The sequence below is a fragment of the Kogia breviceps genome, chromosome X, assembly GCF_026419965.1.
Source record: "Kogia breviceps isolate mKogBre1 chromosome X, mKogBre1 haplotype 1, whole genome shotgun sequence".
In the NCBI taxonomy this organism is placed as follows: Eukaryota; Metazoa; Chordata; class Mammalia; order Artiodactyla; family Physeteridae; genus Kogia; species Kogia breviceps.
Window position 1 is genome coordinate 68,441,661 of NC_081330.1, and position 16,518 is coordinate 68,458,178.

At 36.3% G+C, this 16,518-nt stretch overlaps 1 protein-coding gene across 1 annotated transcript in view; it reads left to right on the top strand.

The window, feature by feature from the left end:
- The window catches only part of ZDHHC15 (zinc finger DHHC-type palmitoyltransferase 15), a 156,906-nt gene that overhangs the window by 76,142 nt on the left and 64,246 nt on the right, over positions 1-16,518 (top strand). Inside the window, exons 4-7 of the mRNA XM_059050472.2 lie at positions 1,868-1,988; positions 9,901-9,970; positions 11,422-11,454; positions 12,174-12,294. Coding sequence (XP_058906455.1) covers positions 1,868-1,988; positions 9,901-9,970; positions 11,422-11,454; positions 12,174-12,294 — 345 coding nt within the window. The remainder of the gene's footprint in view (positions 1-1,867; positions 1,989-9,900; positions 9,971-11,421; positions 11,455-12,173; positions 12,295-16,518) is intronic.

Here is a 16,518-nt window from a genome sequence, read left to right on the forward strand (position 1 = left end):
AAAAAGAGACATAACCCAATTATTTTTTAATGGACAAAAGACTTGAATGTAAATTGATACAGCCAATATGGAGAACAGTATGGAGTTTCCTTAAAAAACTAAAAATAGAACTACCATACAACTCAGAAATCCCACTACTGGGCATATACCCTGAGAAAACCATAATTCAAAAAGAGTCATGTACCAAAATGTTCATTGCAGTTCTATTTACAATAGCCAGGACATGGAAGCAACCTAAGTGTCCATCAACAGATGAATGGATAAAGAAGATGTGGCACATATATACAATGGAATATTACTCAGCCATAAAAAGAAATGAAACTGAGTTATTTGTAGTGAGGTGGATGGACCTGGAGTCTGTCATACAGAGTAAAGTAAGTCAGAAGGATAAAAACAAATACCATATGCTAACACATATATATGGAATCTAAGAAAAAAAAATGTCATGAAGAGACTAGGGGTAGGACGGGAATAAAACACAGACCTACTAGAGCATGGGCCTGAGGATATGGGGAGGGGGAAGGGTAGGCTGTGACGGAGTGAGAGAGTGGCATGGATATATATACACTACCAAACGTAGGATAGATAGCTAGTGGGAAGCAGCTGCATGGCACGGGGAGATCAGCTAGGTGGTTTGTGACCACCTAGATGGGTGGGATAGGGAGGGTGTGAGGGAGGGAGACGCAATTGGGAAGAGATATGGAACATATGTATATGTATAACTGATTCACTTTGTTGTAAAGCAGAAACTAACAAACCATTGTAAAGCAATTATATTCCAATAAAGATGTTAAAAAAGAGGCTTGAATAGGCATTTCACAGGAAGATACCCAAATGGCCATTAAACTCATAAAAAGGTGCTGAAAGTCATTAGTAATCAAAGGAGTGCAAATTAAAATCACAATAACATACTGCCACACGCTATCTGGAATAGTTAAAATTTTAAAGATTGGCTATATCAAATATTTCTAAACGATTTAAGAAATTGGACTTGTAGAAGAGACTTTAATTACTTGTTATTATCCAGCACTGTTACACCAGTCTTGTGAAGTAAGTATTATTTCCTCAGTTTTACAGACAAAGAAACTTAGGTTGAGAGTATCTGATTTTCCAAAGTGATTTTTGAACTATTAAATGGCAGAGATTCTTTAAATCCAGAGAATGTGATCACAGATCTTTCTCTTTTTCACCTCTGCCTACACTTTGGCCCAAACAGAAGAAAACTTACAGGTTTTTATTACTTTGGAAAATCATTGGCATTTTTTTTGCCAGATTAGCAAAGTGTAGCACAAACATGGCAACAAGCTCCATACCAGCCTAAAAATTTCTGAAATAGTGAGAATATCCAAATTTCTATTCATTTGAAAAATTATAGAATGTGGAGACAATGTTGCAAGTAGTCTCATCCAGCTTCTCCAAGAGTGTCACCTATGAAAAATACTCACAACTTAATAGCAAGCATAGTTTATCATCAACAAGGTCCTGGCAGCAAGGTATCACATATCAACATGCAATATCATATTGTATAATGGAGTGGAAATGGCATAAGTCTTGAGGTCAAGTGAACTGGGTTTGGGGCTTAGTTTTGCTGCTTTTATTAGTTGAGTGAGTGTAACCATAGACAAGGTACTTAATCGAAGTTTTATTTTCTGTAGTTATAAAACAATATTACCTATCACATAGTTATGAATATTTAGATAAAAGCCAAATAAGATAAATGAGATAATTATCCAGAGAAAGTTATAAGCCAAATTGGTACCTGAGCTTCAAGGATAGGTAACAAATATTTTCATCCAAATAGTTATTGTTTTTAATCTTTTCTGTGAATTTTGGAAAGTAAAGTCTTGCCTCTCACTTCTCCTTCCAGTTCCACCTGTCATATACCGACAAGGAGCGCTATGAAAATGAAGAGAGACCTGAGGTCCAGAAGCAGATGCTTTTTGATATGGCCAAGAAGCTACCAGTTTACACAAGAACCGGGAGTGGAGGTCAGTTCATCTAAAGTCGCTTAGGGAGACAGATCAACAAGGATCTCAGAAAGACTGAGTCATAAATATCCTCAATCTAGCCCACTTTTTCCTCCTTTCTTCTGAAGAACACTGTGGAGTTTTTTCTCAACATTTTATTATAAAATATGTCAAACATTTACCCAAGATGGAATAATTATATTATAAACATCTGTATACCCACCACTGGAGTCACCACTAACATTTTACTATATTGCTTTATCACATATCTGTCCACAAATCCACCCCTCTATCCATCATCCATCAAGATATCTTATTTTTAATTTTTTTTTTTACTGAAATATAGTTGATATACAATGTAGTGTTAGTTTCTGGTGTACAATAAAGTGATTCCATTAAACATACATAAATGTATATATATATATATATATATATATATATACTTTTTCATATTCTTTTCCATTATGGTTTATTACAGGATATTGAATATAGTTCTCTGTGGTATGCAGTAGGTCCTTGCTGTTTATTTCATATATACTAGTTTGTATCTGCTAATCCAAAACTCCTAATTTATCCCTCCCCACCTCCTTTCCCCTTCAGTAATGATAAATTTATTTTCTATGACAGTGAGTCTGTTTCTGTTTTGCAAAAAGTTAATTTCTATCATTTTTTTTAGATTCCACATATAAGTGATATCATATGGTATTTGTCTTTCTCTGTCTGTCTTATTTCATTTAGTATGATCATCTCTAGGTGCATCCATGTTGCTGCAAATGGCATTATTTCATTCTTTTTTGTTGCTGAGTAGTATTCCATCGTATATATATATATATATATATATATATATATATATATATATATATATATATATATATACCACATCTTCTTTATCTATTCATCTGTTGATTGACATTTAGGTTGCTTCCATGTCCTGGCTATTGTAAATAGTGCTGCAGTGAACATTAGGGTGCATGTATCTTTTCAAAGTATGCTTTTCTCTGGATATACACCCAGGAGTGGGATTGCTGGATCATATGGTAGTTCTATTTGTAGTTTTTTAAGGAACCTCCATACTGTTCATTATAGTGATTGTACCAATTTATATTCCCACCAACAGTGTAGAAGGGTTCCCTTTTATCCACATCCTCTCCAGCATTTGTTATTTGTAGATTTTTAATGATGGCAAGCCATTTTATTTTTTGATGCATTTCAAAGTAAGTAGCCAATATCAATACACATTCACATAAATATTTTGGGTGAAATTTACATACAAAACATGCACAAATCTTAAGTGCACCATTCAGTATTTTGACAAATGTACACACCTGTGTAACTAAAACCTCTGAAAACATTACCACACCCCACAAAGTTCTCTCATGCTCCTTCCCAGTCAATCCCACCACCACAACCAAAGACAACCACTATTCTGATAGTTTTCCACCATATATTACTTCTACCTGCTCTAGAATTTTGTATAAATGAAATCATACAGTATGTACTGTTGTATCTGGCTTCTTTTATTCATCATAATGTTTCTGAGACTCATTCACATTCTTGAATCCTTTTACTGCTGAGTAGTATTTCTTTTTTTTTACATCATTTTTTTCATCTTTATTGGAGTATAATTGCTTTACAATGTTGTGTTAGTTTCTGCTGTACAAAAAGGTGAACCAGCTATATGTATACATATATTCCCATATCCCCTCCCTCTTGAGCCTCCCTCCCACCCTCCCTATCCTACCAATCTAGGTCATCACAAAACGTTGAGCTGATCTCCCTGTGCTATGCAGCAGCTTCCCACTAGCCATCCATTTTACATTTGGTAGTGTATATATATATCAATGCTACTCCCTCACTTCATCCCAACTTCCCCTTCCCCCACTGTGTCCTCAAGTCCATTCTCTATATCTGTGTCTTTATTCCTGTCCTGCCATAAGGTTCATCAGTACCGGTTTTTTAGACTCAATATATATGCATTAGCATATGTTATTTGTTCTTCTCTAACTTCACTCTGTATGACGGACTCTAGGTCCATCCACCTCATTACAAAAACTCAGTTTCATTCGTTTCTATGGCTGAGTAATATTCCATTGAATATATGTGCCACAACTTCTTTATCCATCCATCTGTCAATGGACATTTAGGTTGCTTCCATGTCCTGGCTATTGTAAATAGTGCTGCAATGAACATTGTGGTACATGTATTTTTTGAATTATGGTTTTCTCAGGGTATATGCCCAGTAATGTGATTGCTGGGTCATATGGTAGTTCTATTTTTAGTTTTTTAAGAAACCTCCATACTGTTCTCCATAGTGGCTGTATCAATTTACATTCCCACCAACAGTGCAGGAGGGTTCCCATTTCTCTATACCCTCTCCAGAATTTATTGTTTATAGATTTTTTTTTTTTTTTTTTTTTTTTTTTTTTTGCGGTATGCGGGCCTCTCACTGCTGTGGCCTCTCCCGTTGCGGAGCACAGGCTCCGGACGCGCAGGCCTAGCGGCCATGGCTCACGGGCTTAGTTGCTCCGCGGCATGTGGGATCTCCCCGGACCAGGGCACGAACCCGTGACCCCTGCATCGGCAGGCGGATTCTCAACCACTGCGCCACCAGGGAAGCCCTGTTTATAGATTTTTTGATGATGGCCATTCTGACTGGTGTGAGGTGATACCTCACTGCAGTTTTGATTTGCATTTCTCTAATGATTAGTGATACTGAACATCTTTTCATGTGTTTGTTGGCAAGTATGTCTTCTTTGGAGAAATGTCTGTTTAGGTCTTCTTCCCATTTTTGGATTGGGTTGTTTGTTTTTTTGATATTGAGCTGCATGAGCTGCTTGTATATTTTGGAGATCAATCCTTTGTCAGTTGCTTTGTTTGTAAATATTTTCTCCCATTCTGAGGGTTGTCTTTTCATCTTTTTTATGGTTTCCTTTGCTGTGCAAACGCTTTTAAGTTTCATTAGGTCCCATTTGTTTATTTTTGTTTTTATTTCCATTTCTCTAGGAGGTGGGTCAAAAAGTATCTTCCTGTGATTTTGTCATACAGTGTTCTGCCTATGTTTTCCTCTAAAAATTTTATAGTGTCCAGCCTTACATTTAGGTCTTGAATCCATTTTGAGTTTATTTTTGTGTATGGTGTTAGGGAGTGTTCTAATTTCATTCTTCTACATGTAGCTGTACAGTTTCCCCAGCACCACTTATTGAAGGGGCTGTCTTTTCTACATTGTATATTCTTGCCTCCTTTATCAAAGATTAGGTGACCATATGTGCGTGGGTTTATCTCTGGACTTTCTATCCTGTTCCATTGATCTATATTTCTGTTTGTTTGCCAGTACCATTCTATCTTGATTACTGTAGCTTTGTAGTATAGTGTGAAGTCAGGGAGCCTGACTCTTCCAGCTTCGTTTTTCTCTCTCAAGATTGCTTTGTCTGTTTGAGGTCTTTTGTGTTTCCATACAAATTGTAAAATTTTTTGTCCTAGTTCTGTGAAAAATGCCATTGGTAATGTGATAGGGATGGCATTGAATCTGTAGGTTGCTTTGGATAGTATAGTCATTTCCACATTACTGATTCTTCCAATCCAAGAACATGGTGTATCTCTCCATCTGTTTGTATCGTCTTTTATTTCTTTCATCAGTGTCATAGTTTTTTGCATGCCGGTCTTTTGCTTCCTTAGGTAGGTTTATTCCTAGGTATTTTATTCTTTTTTTTGCAGTGGTAAATGGGAGTGTTTCCTTAATTTCTCTTTCTGATTTTTCGTTGTTATTGTGTAGGAATGCAAGAGATTTCTGTGCATTAATTTTGTATCCTGCAGCTTTACCAAATTTGATTTACTCTATTATTTTTCTGGTGGCATCTTTAGAATTCTCTATGTATAGTATCAGGTCATCCACAGACAGTGACAATTTTACTTCTTCTTTTCCAATTTGTTTTCCTTTTATTTCTTTTTCTTCTCTGATTGCCATGGCCAAAACTTCCAAAACTATGTTGAATAATAGTGGTGAGAGTGGGCACCCTTGTCTTGTTCCTGATCTTAGAGGAAATGCTTTCAGTTTTTCACCATTGTGAATTATGTTGGCTGTGGGTTTGTCATATATTGTTTTTAATATGTTGAGGTAGGCTCTCTCTCTGCCCACTTTCTGGAGAATTTTTATCTTAAATGGGTGTTGAGTTTTGTCAAAAGCTTTTCTGCATCTATTGAGATGATCATATGGTTTTTATCCTTCAGTTTGTTAATATGGTGTATCACATTGATTGATTTGTGTATATTGAAGAATCCTTGCATTCCTGGAATAAACCCCGCTTGATCATAGTGTATGGTCCTTTTAATGTGCTTTTGGATTCTGTTTGCTAGAATTTTGTTGAGGATTTTTGCGTCTATTTTTATCAATGATATTGGCCTGCAGTTTTCTTTTTTTGTCACATCTTCATCTGGTTTTCCTATCAGGGTGATGGGGGCCTCATAAAATGAGTTTGGGAGTGTTCCTCCCTCTGATATATTTTGGAAGAGTTTGAGAAGGATAGATGTTAGTTCTTCTCTAAGTGTTTGATAGAATTCTGCTGTGAAGCCAACTGGCCCTGGTCTCTTGTTTGTTGGAATATTTTTAATCACAGTTTCAATTTCAGTGCTTGTGATTAGTCTATTTATATTTTCTATTTATTCCTGGTTCAGTCTTGGAAAGTTATACTTTTCTAAGAATTTGTCTGTTTCTTCTAGATTGTCCATTTTATTGGCATATATTTGCTTGTGGTAGTCTCTCATGAACCTTTGTATTTCTGCAATGTCAGTGAGTAACTTCTCCTTTTTCATTTCTAATTTTATTGATTTGAGCCCTCTTCCTTTTTTTTCTTTATGAGTCTGGCTAAAGGTTTATCAATTTTGTTTATCTTTTCAAGGAACCGTCTTTTAGTTTGATTGATCTTTGCTATTGTTTCCTTCATTTCTTTTTCATTTATTTCTGAACTGATCTTTATGATTTCTTTCCTTCTGCTAAGTTTGGGATTTTATTCTTCTTCTTTCTCTAATTGCTTTAGGTGTAAGGTTAGGTTGTTTCTTTGAGATTTTTCTTGTTTCTTGAGGTAGCATTGTATTTCTATAAACTTCCATCTTAGAACTGCTTTTGCTGTACCCCATAGGTTTTGGGCCCTAGTGTTTTCATTGTCATTTCTGAGTAGTATTTCATTGTATGAATGTCATATTTTCTTTATCAGTTCACCAGTTGATGCTCAAATGGGTTGTTTCCAGTGCTCAGCTATTATGAGTAAATCTGCTATGAAATTCTTGTACAAGTGTTTGTACAGATATATCTTCATTTTTCTTCAGTAATACTCTATGGGGTTTTATTGTTAGTTGTCATCTACATGAGTAGAACAGTACTGGCTGAGCAATTCTCCTTTTATTTAGTTTTTAAAATAAATGTATGCATTTATTTATTTATTTTTGGCTGAGTTGGATCTTTGTTGCTGTGTGTGGGCTTTCTCTAGTTGTGGCGAGTGGGGGCTACTCTTCATTGCAATGCATGGGCTTCTCATTGCGGCAGCTTCTCTTGTTGCAGAACATGGGCTCTAGGTGTGGAGGGTTCAGTAGTTGTGGCTCGTGGGCTTTTTTTTTTTTTTTGCGGTACATGGGCCTCTCACTGTTGTGGCCTCTTCCATTGAGAAGCACAGGCTCCGGACATGCAGGCTCAGCAGCCATGGCTTATGGGCCCAGCTACTCCGTGGCATGTGGGATCTTCCCAGACCGGGGCACGAACCCGTCTCCCCTGCATCGGCAGGCGGACTCTCAACCACTGCACCACCATGGAAGCCCTGCAAGCAGATGCTTAACCACTGCACCACCAGGGAAGCCCTCTCCACCTTTTAAAATGTGAAAACAAATGCTTTTTTGACAAGTAATTCTAATGTTTCTAATAAGGAAGATCGTGTTTCAAGGCTTTGGGAAGTATACTGTTGGACACTTATGTTCATCTATTTATCATTTATTTATTCAATCAATATTTATTAGGATCCCATATGACAATTGGGGATGTCTTAATATAGTCTGAGTATTAGATGATATTAAAGATTTATTGTTTACTTTATTAGAGCATTAATGTCATGGTGGTTATGGTTTTTTTTAAGTCTTCATGCATTCTGAAGTATATTGAAAAGGAGACAGACAGGAAATTTTCTAAATAATTTCATACAGTAGTAAACAGAATGGTGTGATAGAGCAGATACTACAAACTAGAAGTATATGGGAAGAATTGGGCCCAGAGAAATATTCTGTTTGATCTCTAATGTGTCTTTTAAAACTTTGCATTTTTTACTAATTTTTAACAATTAGAATATTTCTGCATGAAAATCCACAGTTTAGGCTACTCTTGAAAACTCAGACACTGGTAACATTCAATCTGCATTTCCCCATGGCTAAAATTAGCTACAGCTGAGTAGTAGCCACTCTTTTTAAACATGGCATGAATTCTCAGGTTCTTCACTCACTACTCACTGTTCCCTGGACCCTTGAAGCATTTGTTTGCAGCCCTCATGATATAGAGTAATAGAGAAGGCTTCTCTGAGGCAATGTCCTTTGATCTGAGACCTTAATAAGAAAAAGTAACTTGCAGGAATTCCCTGGTGGTCCAGTGGTTAGGACTCAGTGCTTTCACTACCGGGGCCAGGTTCAATCACTGGTCAGAGAACTAAGATCCCACAAGCCATGCAGAGCCACCAAAAAAAAAAAGTAACTTGCCATGCTAAGGGTTTTGGAACTCCATTGAAGGTTTTTAGTGGAGAGTGATATGATCTGATTTAGATTTTAACAAATCACCTGGCTATTCTGTAGAGAATTTATTGTGAGGGGGCAAGAATGAAAGCAAAGTAAATAATTAGGCAGCTATTGCAGTCATCTAAGTTAGAGGTGATGGTGGCTTAAACTGGACAGTGGCATTTGACCGTATCTTTAAAATCATGTTGAAGGAACTAAACATGCATGTCCCTCTCCCCTCCTTGTTACCTCAGTTATACCCATACTTTGGTCACCACCACCACCACATTGCTAGAATGAACACAGAAACTCTGCTGAATTAATAGTTCATTATGTTGCATCAGTTATGTGTGCTTAAGGTACACTTTAGGCTTAATTATTATATTAGCTCAAATTTTCATAATTTTAGTTGTTACACTTAATAATCACATTAAACAATCATACTATATCAATGAACACAGAGAAAATTAGAAGGAAAGGAAAATGTCTTTCATGTAAGGAATTAAAGAAAAGAAGGAAGGAGGTAGAGAGGGAAGGAGAACTGATTTTTTATATCATACTTACAAAGTGAAAAGAATCCTGAACTAAAGGGTCAGAAAAACTGTACTAGTCAGCCTTGCCACTTGCTTACTGTGTGATTTTGTGTAAGTTACTTGGCATGGCTCAGGCCTCTATTTTCTATATCTGTGGAATGGTCAATCGAACTAATTTGTTCTAGAATGTCTGTTCTATTCTTCAAATTCTTATTCTAAGAACCACCTTCTTTACCATGCTTTAGGAGTTTTATCCACCTCATACAATCCAACCTCTGGAGACAGGAGATAAATTATGAATCCTGTTTTCAGATAGGAAAGTTGGAATAAACAGAGGCTAAATGATTTTTCCAAGATAACTCAAGCAATTGACAGTATAGTTTGTTTCATAATACAGAATTTTATGATCAGATATCCAGATATGAAAACGTTTCCCCTTATACTCATACCCCAAAAGGTGGTTTTAAGATTGATCCAACAGGGAAAAAATACATACCACAATTCTCTTACGTGATCTGTCTTTTGCTTGGTAACTTGAAATGAGATGAGTTTGAGTACCTGTAATCAGTGTATAACAAGCCATCCAGATTGGCTAGTAAGATATATGGTGTCATATTGATCCCTAACCAGTGCTAACCACCTTATTTTTCCTATAGCCGTAAGGTTCTGTGACCGGTGCCATTTGATCAAGCCAGATCGCTGCCACCACTGCTCTGTCTGTGCCATGTAAGTGACAGCCATAATTCCCCTGGGCTGAGCTTGGCCACTGATGGTTGCCTTAAAAACCAAGTGACTGATCCTAACATGTTGATCCTAAAGAGCATTTCCTTAAAATCATAATGAGCACATGCCAAATACCCTCACAGGGATGATGATGATTCAAACTATTATAATGATAGGAAAGAGAAATAAAACTGCATTTTTAAAAATAAACATTTTATATTAGAACAGTTTTAGATTTATAGAATCATTATAAAGATAGTTCTCATATACCCCACACCATTTCCCATGTAATATCTTACATTAATATGGTACATTTCTTACAATTAATGAATGAGCATTGATTTTTTATTTTTAGCCAAAATCCATACTCTATTTAGATTTCCTCAGTTTTTCCCTGATGTCCTTGTTCTGTTCCAGGGTCCTATCCATGATACCATATTACATTTAGTTGTCATGTCTTCTTAGGCTCCTCTTAGCTGTGACAGTTTCTCAGACTTTACTTGTTTTTGATAACCTTGACGGGTTTTAGAATTGTCAGGTATTTTGCAGAATATCCCTCAGATGGGATTTGTCTGATATTTTTATCATGATTAGATTTAGATAATGTCTCTTGGGGGAGGAAGACCAGAGAGATTAAGTGCCATTCTCATTATATCATATCAAGGGTACATACTATAGACATGACTTATCACTGCAATGTTAATCTTAATCATCTGACTGAGGCAGTGTTTGCCAGATTTCTCCACTGTAGAGTTACTCTTCTTCCACCCCCACTCCATACTGTACTCTTTAGAAGGAAATCTCTGTGTACAGCCAACACTAAAGGAATGAGAAGTGATGCTTCCCTCACCCTGCCTTGCAGTCAGAGTATCCACATAAATTATTTGGAATTCCTTTACATGGGAGATTTGTCTCTTCTCCCTCATTTATTTATTAAATCATTTACTTATATCAATATGTGGGCATGGACAATCATTTTACATTTGGGGTTATAAGTCAATACTACTTTATTTTTTTATTCAAATTGCTCCAACTTTGTAAAATCCTATTTTTATGCTAATAAATATAAGCTTCATGTCCTTCTTCTTGAGTGCTTGTTCCATCCATGTTTCTCTTACCCTTGATTCAAGCACAGGCTGCAGTCATGTTTTCTTCTTTACTTTTATTAAACTAAGTAAATAAAATGAGGAGAGGTATCTTGGACCTATTCTCTGTGGCAGTATCCTAGAGATCCCAATGCCTTTTAAAGGTTGGAATTTTAGGCATGTAACTTGCTGCCAGCATGATCCTAAAGTTTTGTGATTGGCTTATCCTAGGAACAACTGAGGACAAATAGTTTTAGAGAAGCTATAGTGGAAATCTAAGAATGAGTGTACTGGGACCATGTAAAAATACTGGTGATACGCTGAGTTCAATTCTGAAGTTTATCACACTGTATTTTGTTCCTTTTGTAGGTGTGTATTAAAAATGGATCATCATTGCCCTTGGTATGTCCTTTTGATTAATTTCTCCCCTCTAATAGGGTCAAAGTTGTTCAATGCCTACTTTCCTAAGCATAGTTGTAAAATGCCTGTTTCCCCTACCATAATTCATTGGGGTTTGTATTTGTGTGGGGACCAGGGAAGGCGTAACATTTTAAAGCAAGAATAAATATACCACCAAAGGTGTGATAGTGAATTCCTGGTGTCACAGAGCTAATGGTCTCTTGTCCATTAGCTATAATAGCGAAAGAGAGTACAGATAGTTGTCGTCTTTGACATTACATAATTCAGTTCTTTCTTTAGCTGTCTTGATGTTTGAAAAACTGGATTAATTTAAGCAATTCTCCAAATTTTGTATGTCTGACCTAGAGAACCAGTATGAAATCATCTTACTATAAAGAGAACATGCCATACTATACTAAGTATAGCTGCAGAGATTGTAGTAGTTTTTCAGCATCCAAGATCCAGGTTTGCTTGGATGTGTCAGGAACCAGTCCAGAACTATTAGGTAGGCCAGCTGTCTCTGTGTCAGTAAATAAAAGGAAAAACAAGTGAGACATGAACTTGTGTTTCCAGTCTGTTCCTATTAAGGGACTTCAATTTCTGTTGAGTTTCTACACAACAGATAATGAAGCAGCAGGGGTAACATAGTTCACTCTGTATCAGTGTGTTCTCAATCAATGGATCCTGATTTCAAATTAGTTTTTCTTTTTTTCCTTTTTTAGGGTTAATAACTGCATTGGATTTTCCAACTATAAATTCTTCCTTCAGTTCTTAGCTTATTCTGTTCTCTATTGCCTGTACATTGCTACAACGGTCTTCAGCTATTTCATCAAATACTGGAGAGTAAGTTAAAAAATCCAGAAGGGTCCCCCCACCAAGAATAAATATACACCTATTCCAGTCTGTGACATTGTTCACATTATCTTTTTTTTTTTTTTACATTTTGAAGTAGCTAATACTGAATTAATCAGAAGGGAAAGCACAGAAAACAAGTTTCCCACATTAAATATTCTGAGATTTAGGAGGCTGTTATTTAGATGTCAGTTAAAGCTTCTATCATACATGAGAATCTTGTTGGGCCTCCAGGAACCTAATCTCTTGAGACTTACTGATTCTTTACAATGTATTTATCTAATCAAGTTTTAAAAATCCACTTCTTACCAATTTTAGGTTTGAAAAATGTTGAAACTAATTCTAAATCCCTAGTTTCCTAAGAAAAAGGCTGACAAAGCACTCCCTCGTTGTCAGAAAATACTTTCTAAATCCCTGTTCAAAGGACAGAAAGATTCATTAACTCATCTTCACAAAAGACCAAAATGAAAAGGGAGAGTCTTATTTGAACTTTGTATGACAAACTCTGGGTAGGGTATTAGCAGAACTGAGTTCTAATACTGGCTCTGCTACCTGCTTCACTGGCTCATTGCCAAGATCAAATGAAACATGTTGAGGGACTTCCCTGGCAGTCCAGTGGTTAAGACTTCACCTTCCAATGCAGGGGGTGCAGGTTCGATCCCTGGTCAGGGAGCTAAGATCCCACATGCCTCGTGGCCAAAAAACCAAAGCATAAAACAGAAGCAATATTCTAACAAATTCAATAAAGACTTTAAAAATGGTCCACATCAAAAAAAAAAAAAAGAAAGAAATGAGGAAATCATAAGATATTATCCAGTGCAAGGTTAAAAGAAAAAGATTAACCTTACCCTGGATAATACCTTTAAAAAAATGAAACAGATGTTGAAAGTATATTACTTTTCAAAACATGATTCCAATCATTATTATGAAATCTTTTTAAAAATCCTACTTTCACCTTTCTTCTGCTTGAAGATATCAGTTATATCCCATCTATTTCCAAAAAATGAAGGCAGATTTTCAGTTTACATATGTATATGGGGTCTGCAGTAGTATAGTGATTTCTTTTTTAATTTAATGCCAATGGACTCCAGAAGATATGTCTTCCCCACATACAACTACAATACAGTTACTAAGACATTATAACCTTACATGATGAGGGCTTTCCAAACTGAACCTGAATAGCAAAAAGCAGATGTGGGCAGAGCTACTAGTTATTACTTTAGGAATTGCACAAGAGCCTGTATAACAGGAATATCTCACCTCAGGGGGAGAGGTAAAGCACATAAGTCCTGTGAGTAGAATATAGATTGTAATAAACTGGAGAACAAAAGGAGAAAGGCAAGGCAGTGAGAGCCTAAATAGCTGAGAATATTTAAATTATTAATTAGTGCTTTGATCCCTACTAGTGTAGAAAATATAGTGTAGAATATTATAGACGTATGGGCTTTGCATTCTCCCTTCGACTTGCTTAATCAATTCCAATATTTAATAACTTTAAGAATCAGGAATTATATAATGCATATCAAAATCTTCAACTCAGGGATATAAAAGTATAAGCAGAAATGAAGTTTTATCATAAATTTTCCCTAAATACAAAATGCATCATCATCCTTGTGTCTCTTCTTTGGCCCCTTTCCACATCGCAGGATCTCTTATCTATTGCCCAGGTTTCCATGACCTTTTTGGCATTCTATTCACACACTGAGCCACTACCATAAAAAAAAATCTCCTGCAACCAATTCAGCAGGGAAAGTGTCAGCCTTGGTCTTCACTACACTTTACTTGGTCCTTAACACAGTAGGCTACTGTTTAAAAGCTACCCTTTGATAACAGAGTAAACAATGTTGTATTTCATACATTTTGCCTTTGGCCCTCCTAGTCAGCCAATAATCAAATACCACAATGCCAGCCAGGTGCTGTATGCTTCTTTTACCCTTGAAAGATAATATCTAGATATGAATTAATCTCCAGAAATGTGCCAGTATTCACAAGCTAGGGGTGAAAATAGCCTTGCCCTTTTCCTATTCCTTCATTTTTTTCTCCACAATAAACTAGCTCATGCCTGACAGATGCCAGGTGAGGAAACCTGTCCTGGCTTGCCCTCATAATGAAAAGGGCATTGACAGTTCAGAGAAATGCTTCTTTGCAGTCTCTCCAGCCAGAGAGCACTTTGGTGTGGTTTAAAGATGGCTTTCTCAATTCAAATTGAATCCCCCCTAAAATGAAAAGTAAACACTGCCATGTATTTTAAAAGCCATGTATCAAGGAGACTAGCTGTGCTCCTAAGAATAGCAACCTCCATTTGTATGGTACTTTACCATTTTCAAAGCACTTTTATATCTATTACATCATCTTATCCTCACCACAACTTTGTGAACTAGGTAGAGCAGGAATTATTAGTCTAATTTAAAGATGATAAAACTGAGGGTCATAGTAGTTAAGTGACTTGCTCAGGATCACCCAGCTTCTAAGTTGCAAAGTGAGAACTTGAACTTGTCTGACTCTTAAGCCCAGTAATCTTAAACACTGTACCATGTCCTACTGCCCATTATGGTCCTACTATAGAGAAGCTGTAGCTCCTTTGAAATAAGAGTTCAGAAGACCATCAGATTGTGGTTCTCCTCTCAATATTAACTTAAAGAGTAGCACTTTGATAGGAAATTGATATTTGACTTATGAAAAAAGTAGTAATATACACCTCCCACACTGGGCCATAAATCTCCTCATAGAGGCTATGAATTCTTTTAGAACTAAGATAATAGGATTAATCTACCAATATTCCCCTGAACTGTTTCTGGTGGTTATTGCTTTGAGTAATTTAGCTTGGTTATCTCCTGAGTAGGTAATTTTGAACATAGGGCCCATCACCCTCTTCTAACAAAAAAGAAAATTAAATATTAAGGACTTTATCAAGGGACAACACAATAGATATGTTTTGACAGACAGAAGACAGTTCTATAAGAGCAATTAGGGAAGGGAAAGACTTGCAGCTCAGCCCCTCAGAGTGTGAACTGACTTTATATCAGTCTCTCCTGCCCATCTATTTCCTGTTGTCCATTTAAACATGAAAGATAAGAAGTAAAATAAATGTGAGCTTTAAAAGCTTTTGAAAACTTATTTAAAAAGTAGAGATTATGAAAACAAAAACACAGCCAGGCAAAAACCACTACAAAATCTTTCCTATAAATTCAAAACAAAACAAACAAAAACCAATCAAATTCAGTTTGGGTGCTTAGCCCAAGATTTTGTAGAGGAATCATTTCAAAAAGGAGTTTCACATAAAAGTTCCTGAAGGTCAAAGTCCTTGGTATAGCTATTTCCTGGGGTGCTCTGCCCCCAGACAAATTTCACCCAGACCACCCCTCAGCTGAAAGCATCTGACTGGTTTACTTCACCTTATCTTCATCCTTCAAACACTTACTGTCTGGAAGATTCCTAATATTTCCTTACATCAAAATAAATATATATCTCCTCTAAGAGAAGAAAAAAATCTGTACCGTCTGAATTTGCTAAGTGTTTCCAAGCCTTAACTTTCTCCTTCCAAACTGTAGTAGAACTAGATCCTAGTGTCAAGGTCCACTTCAACCAAGAATCACCATTACTACTCAAGAGCATTTGGAAATATTTCAAAGCAATTCATCACACCAAAACAATGATCAGCACAGGAAAGGGGGAAATAAAGAAAAGTCTTTCTCCCAAATGCTTACTCCAAAATTGAAAATGTTTTCTAAAGTTCTCTTCAGAAGACAAAATGTTACATGCTGTGCATGCTATAGAACTTTAGAAAATTCATTCTAGTCTGGGGCTGCTTTAAAAAGAAAACTGTTGCCATATGGAAAATGAGATGTCCCAGCTAACTATAAAAATCTTTAGCTACCTACTTTTACAATTGCCTGTCAAATCTTGCATGATTTTACTGTCTAAACAGCTGTTTCACAGGATGTAATATACCAGCACATTCTACTTCAACTATAAAAAACAACCACACAAAATTTGCAGTAGCTTTAAAATCAAGTCGACTTAGAGGTAGAACATTTTAAAAGTCTACCTATGTGTTTTAACTTCCTACATATATCACTGTGACATTTTTAGCACACATATATCCAAAGAAACATGACATATAAAGTATTCTAGAATAACCCACCTTGAAACAAGAGTATGAACCATATGACCTCAAGATCACCTCTAGCCAATGACTCAAAATTTACAAACTAA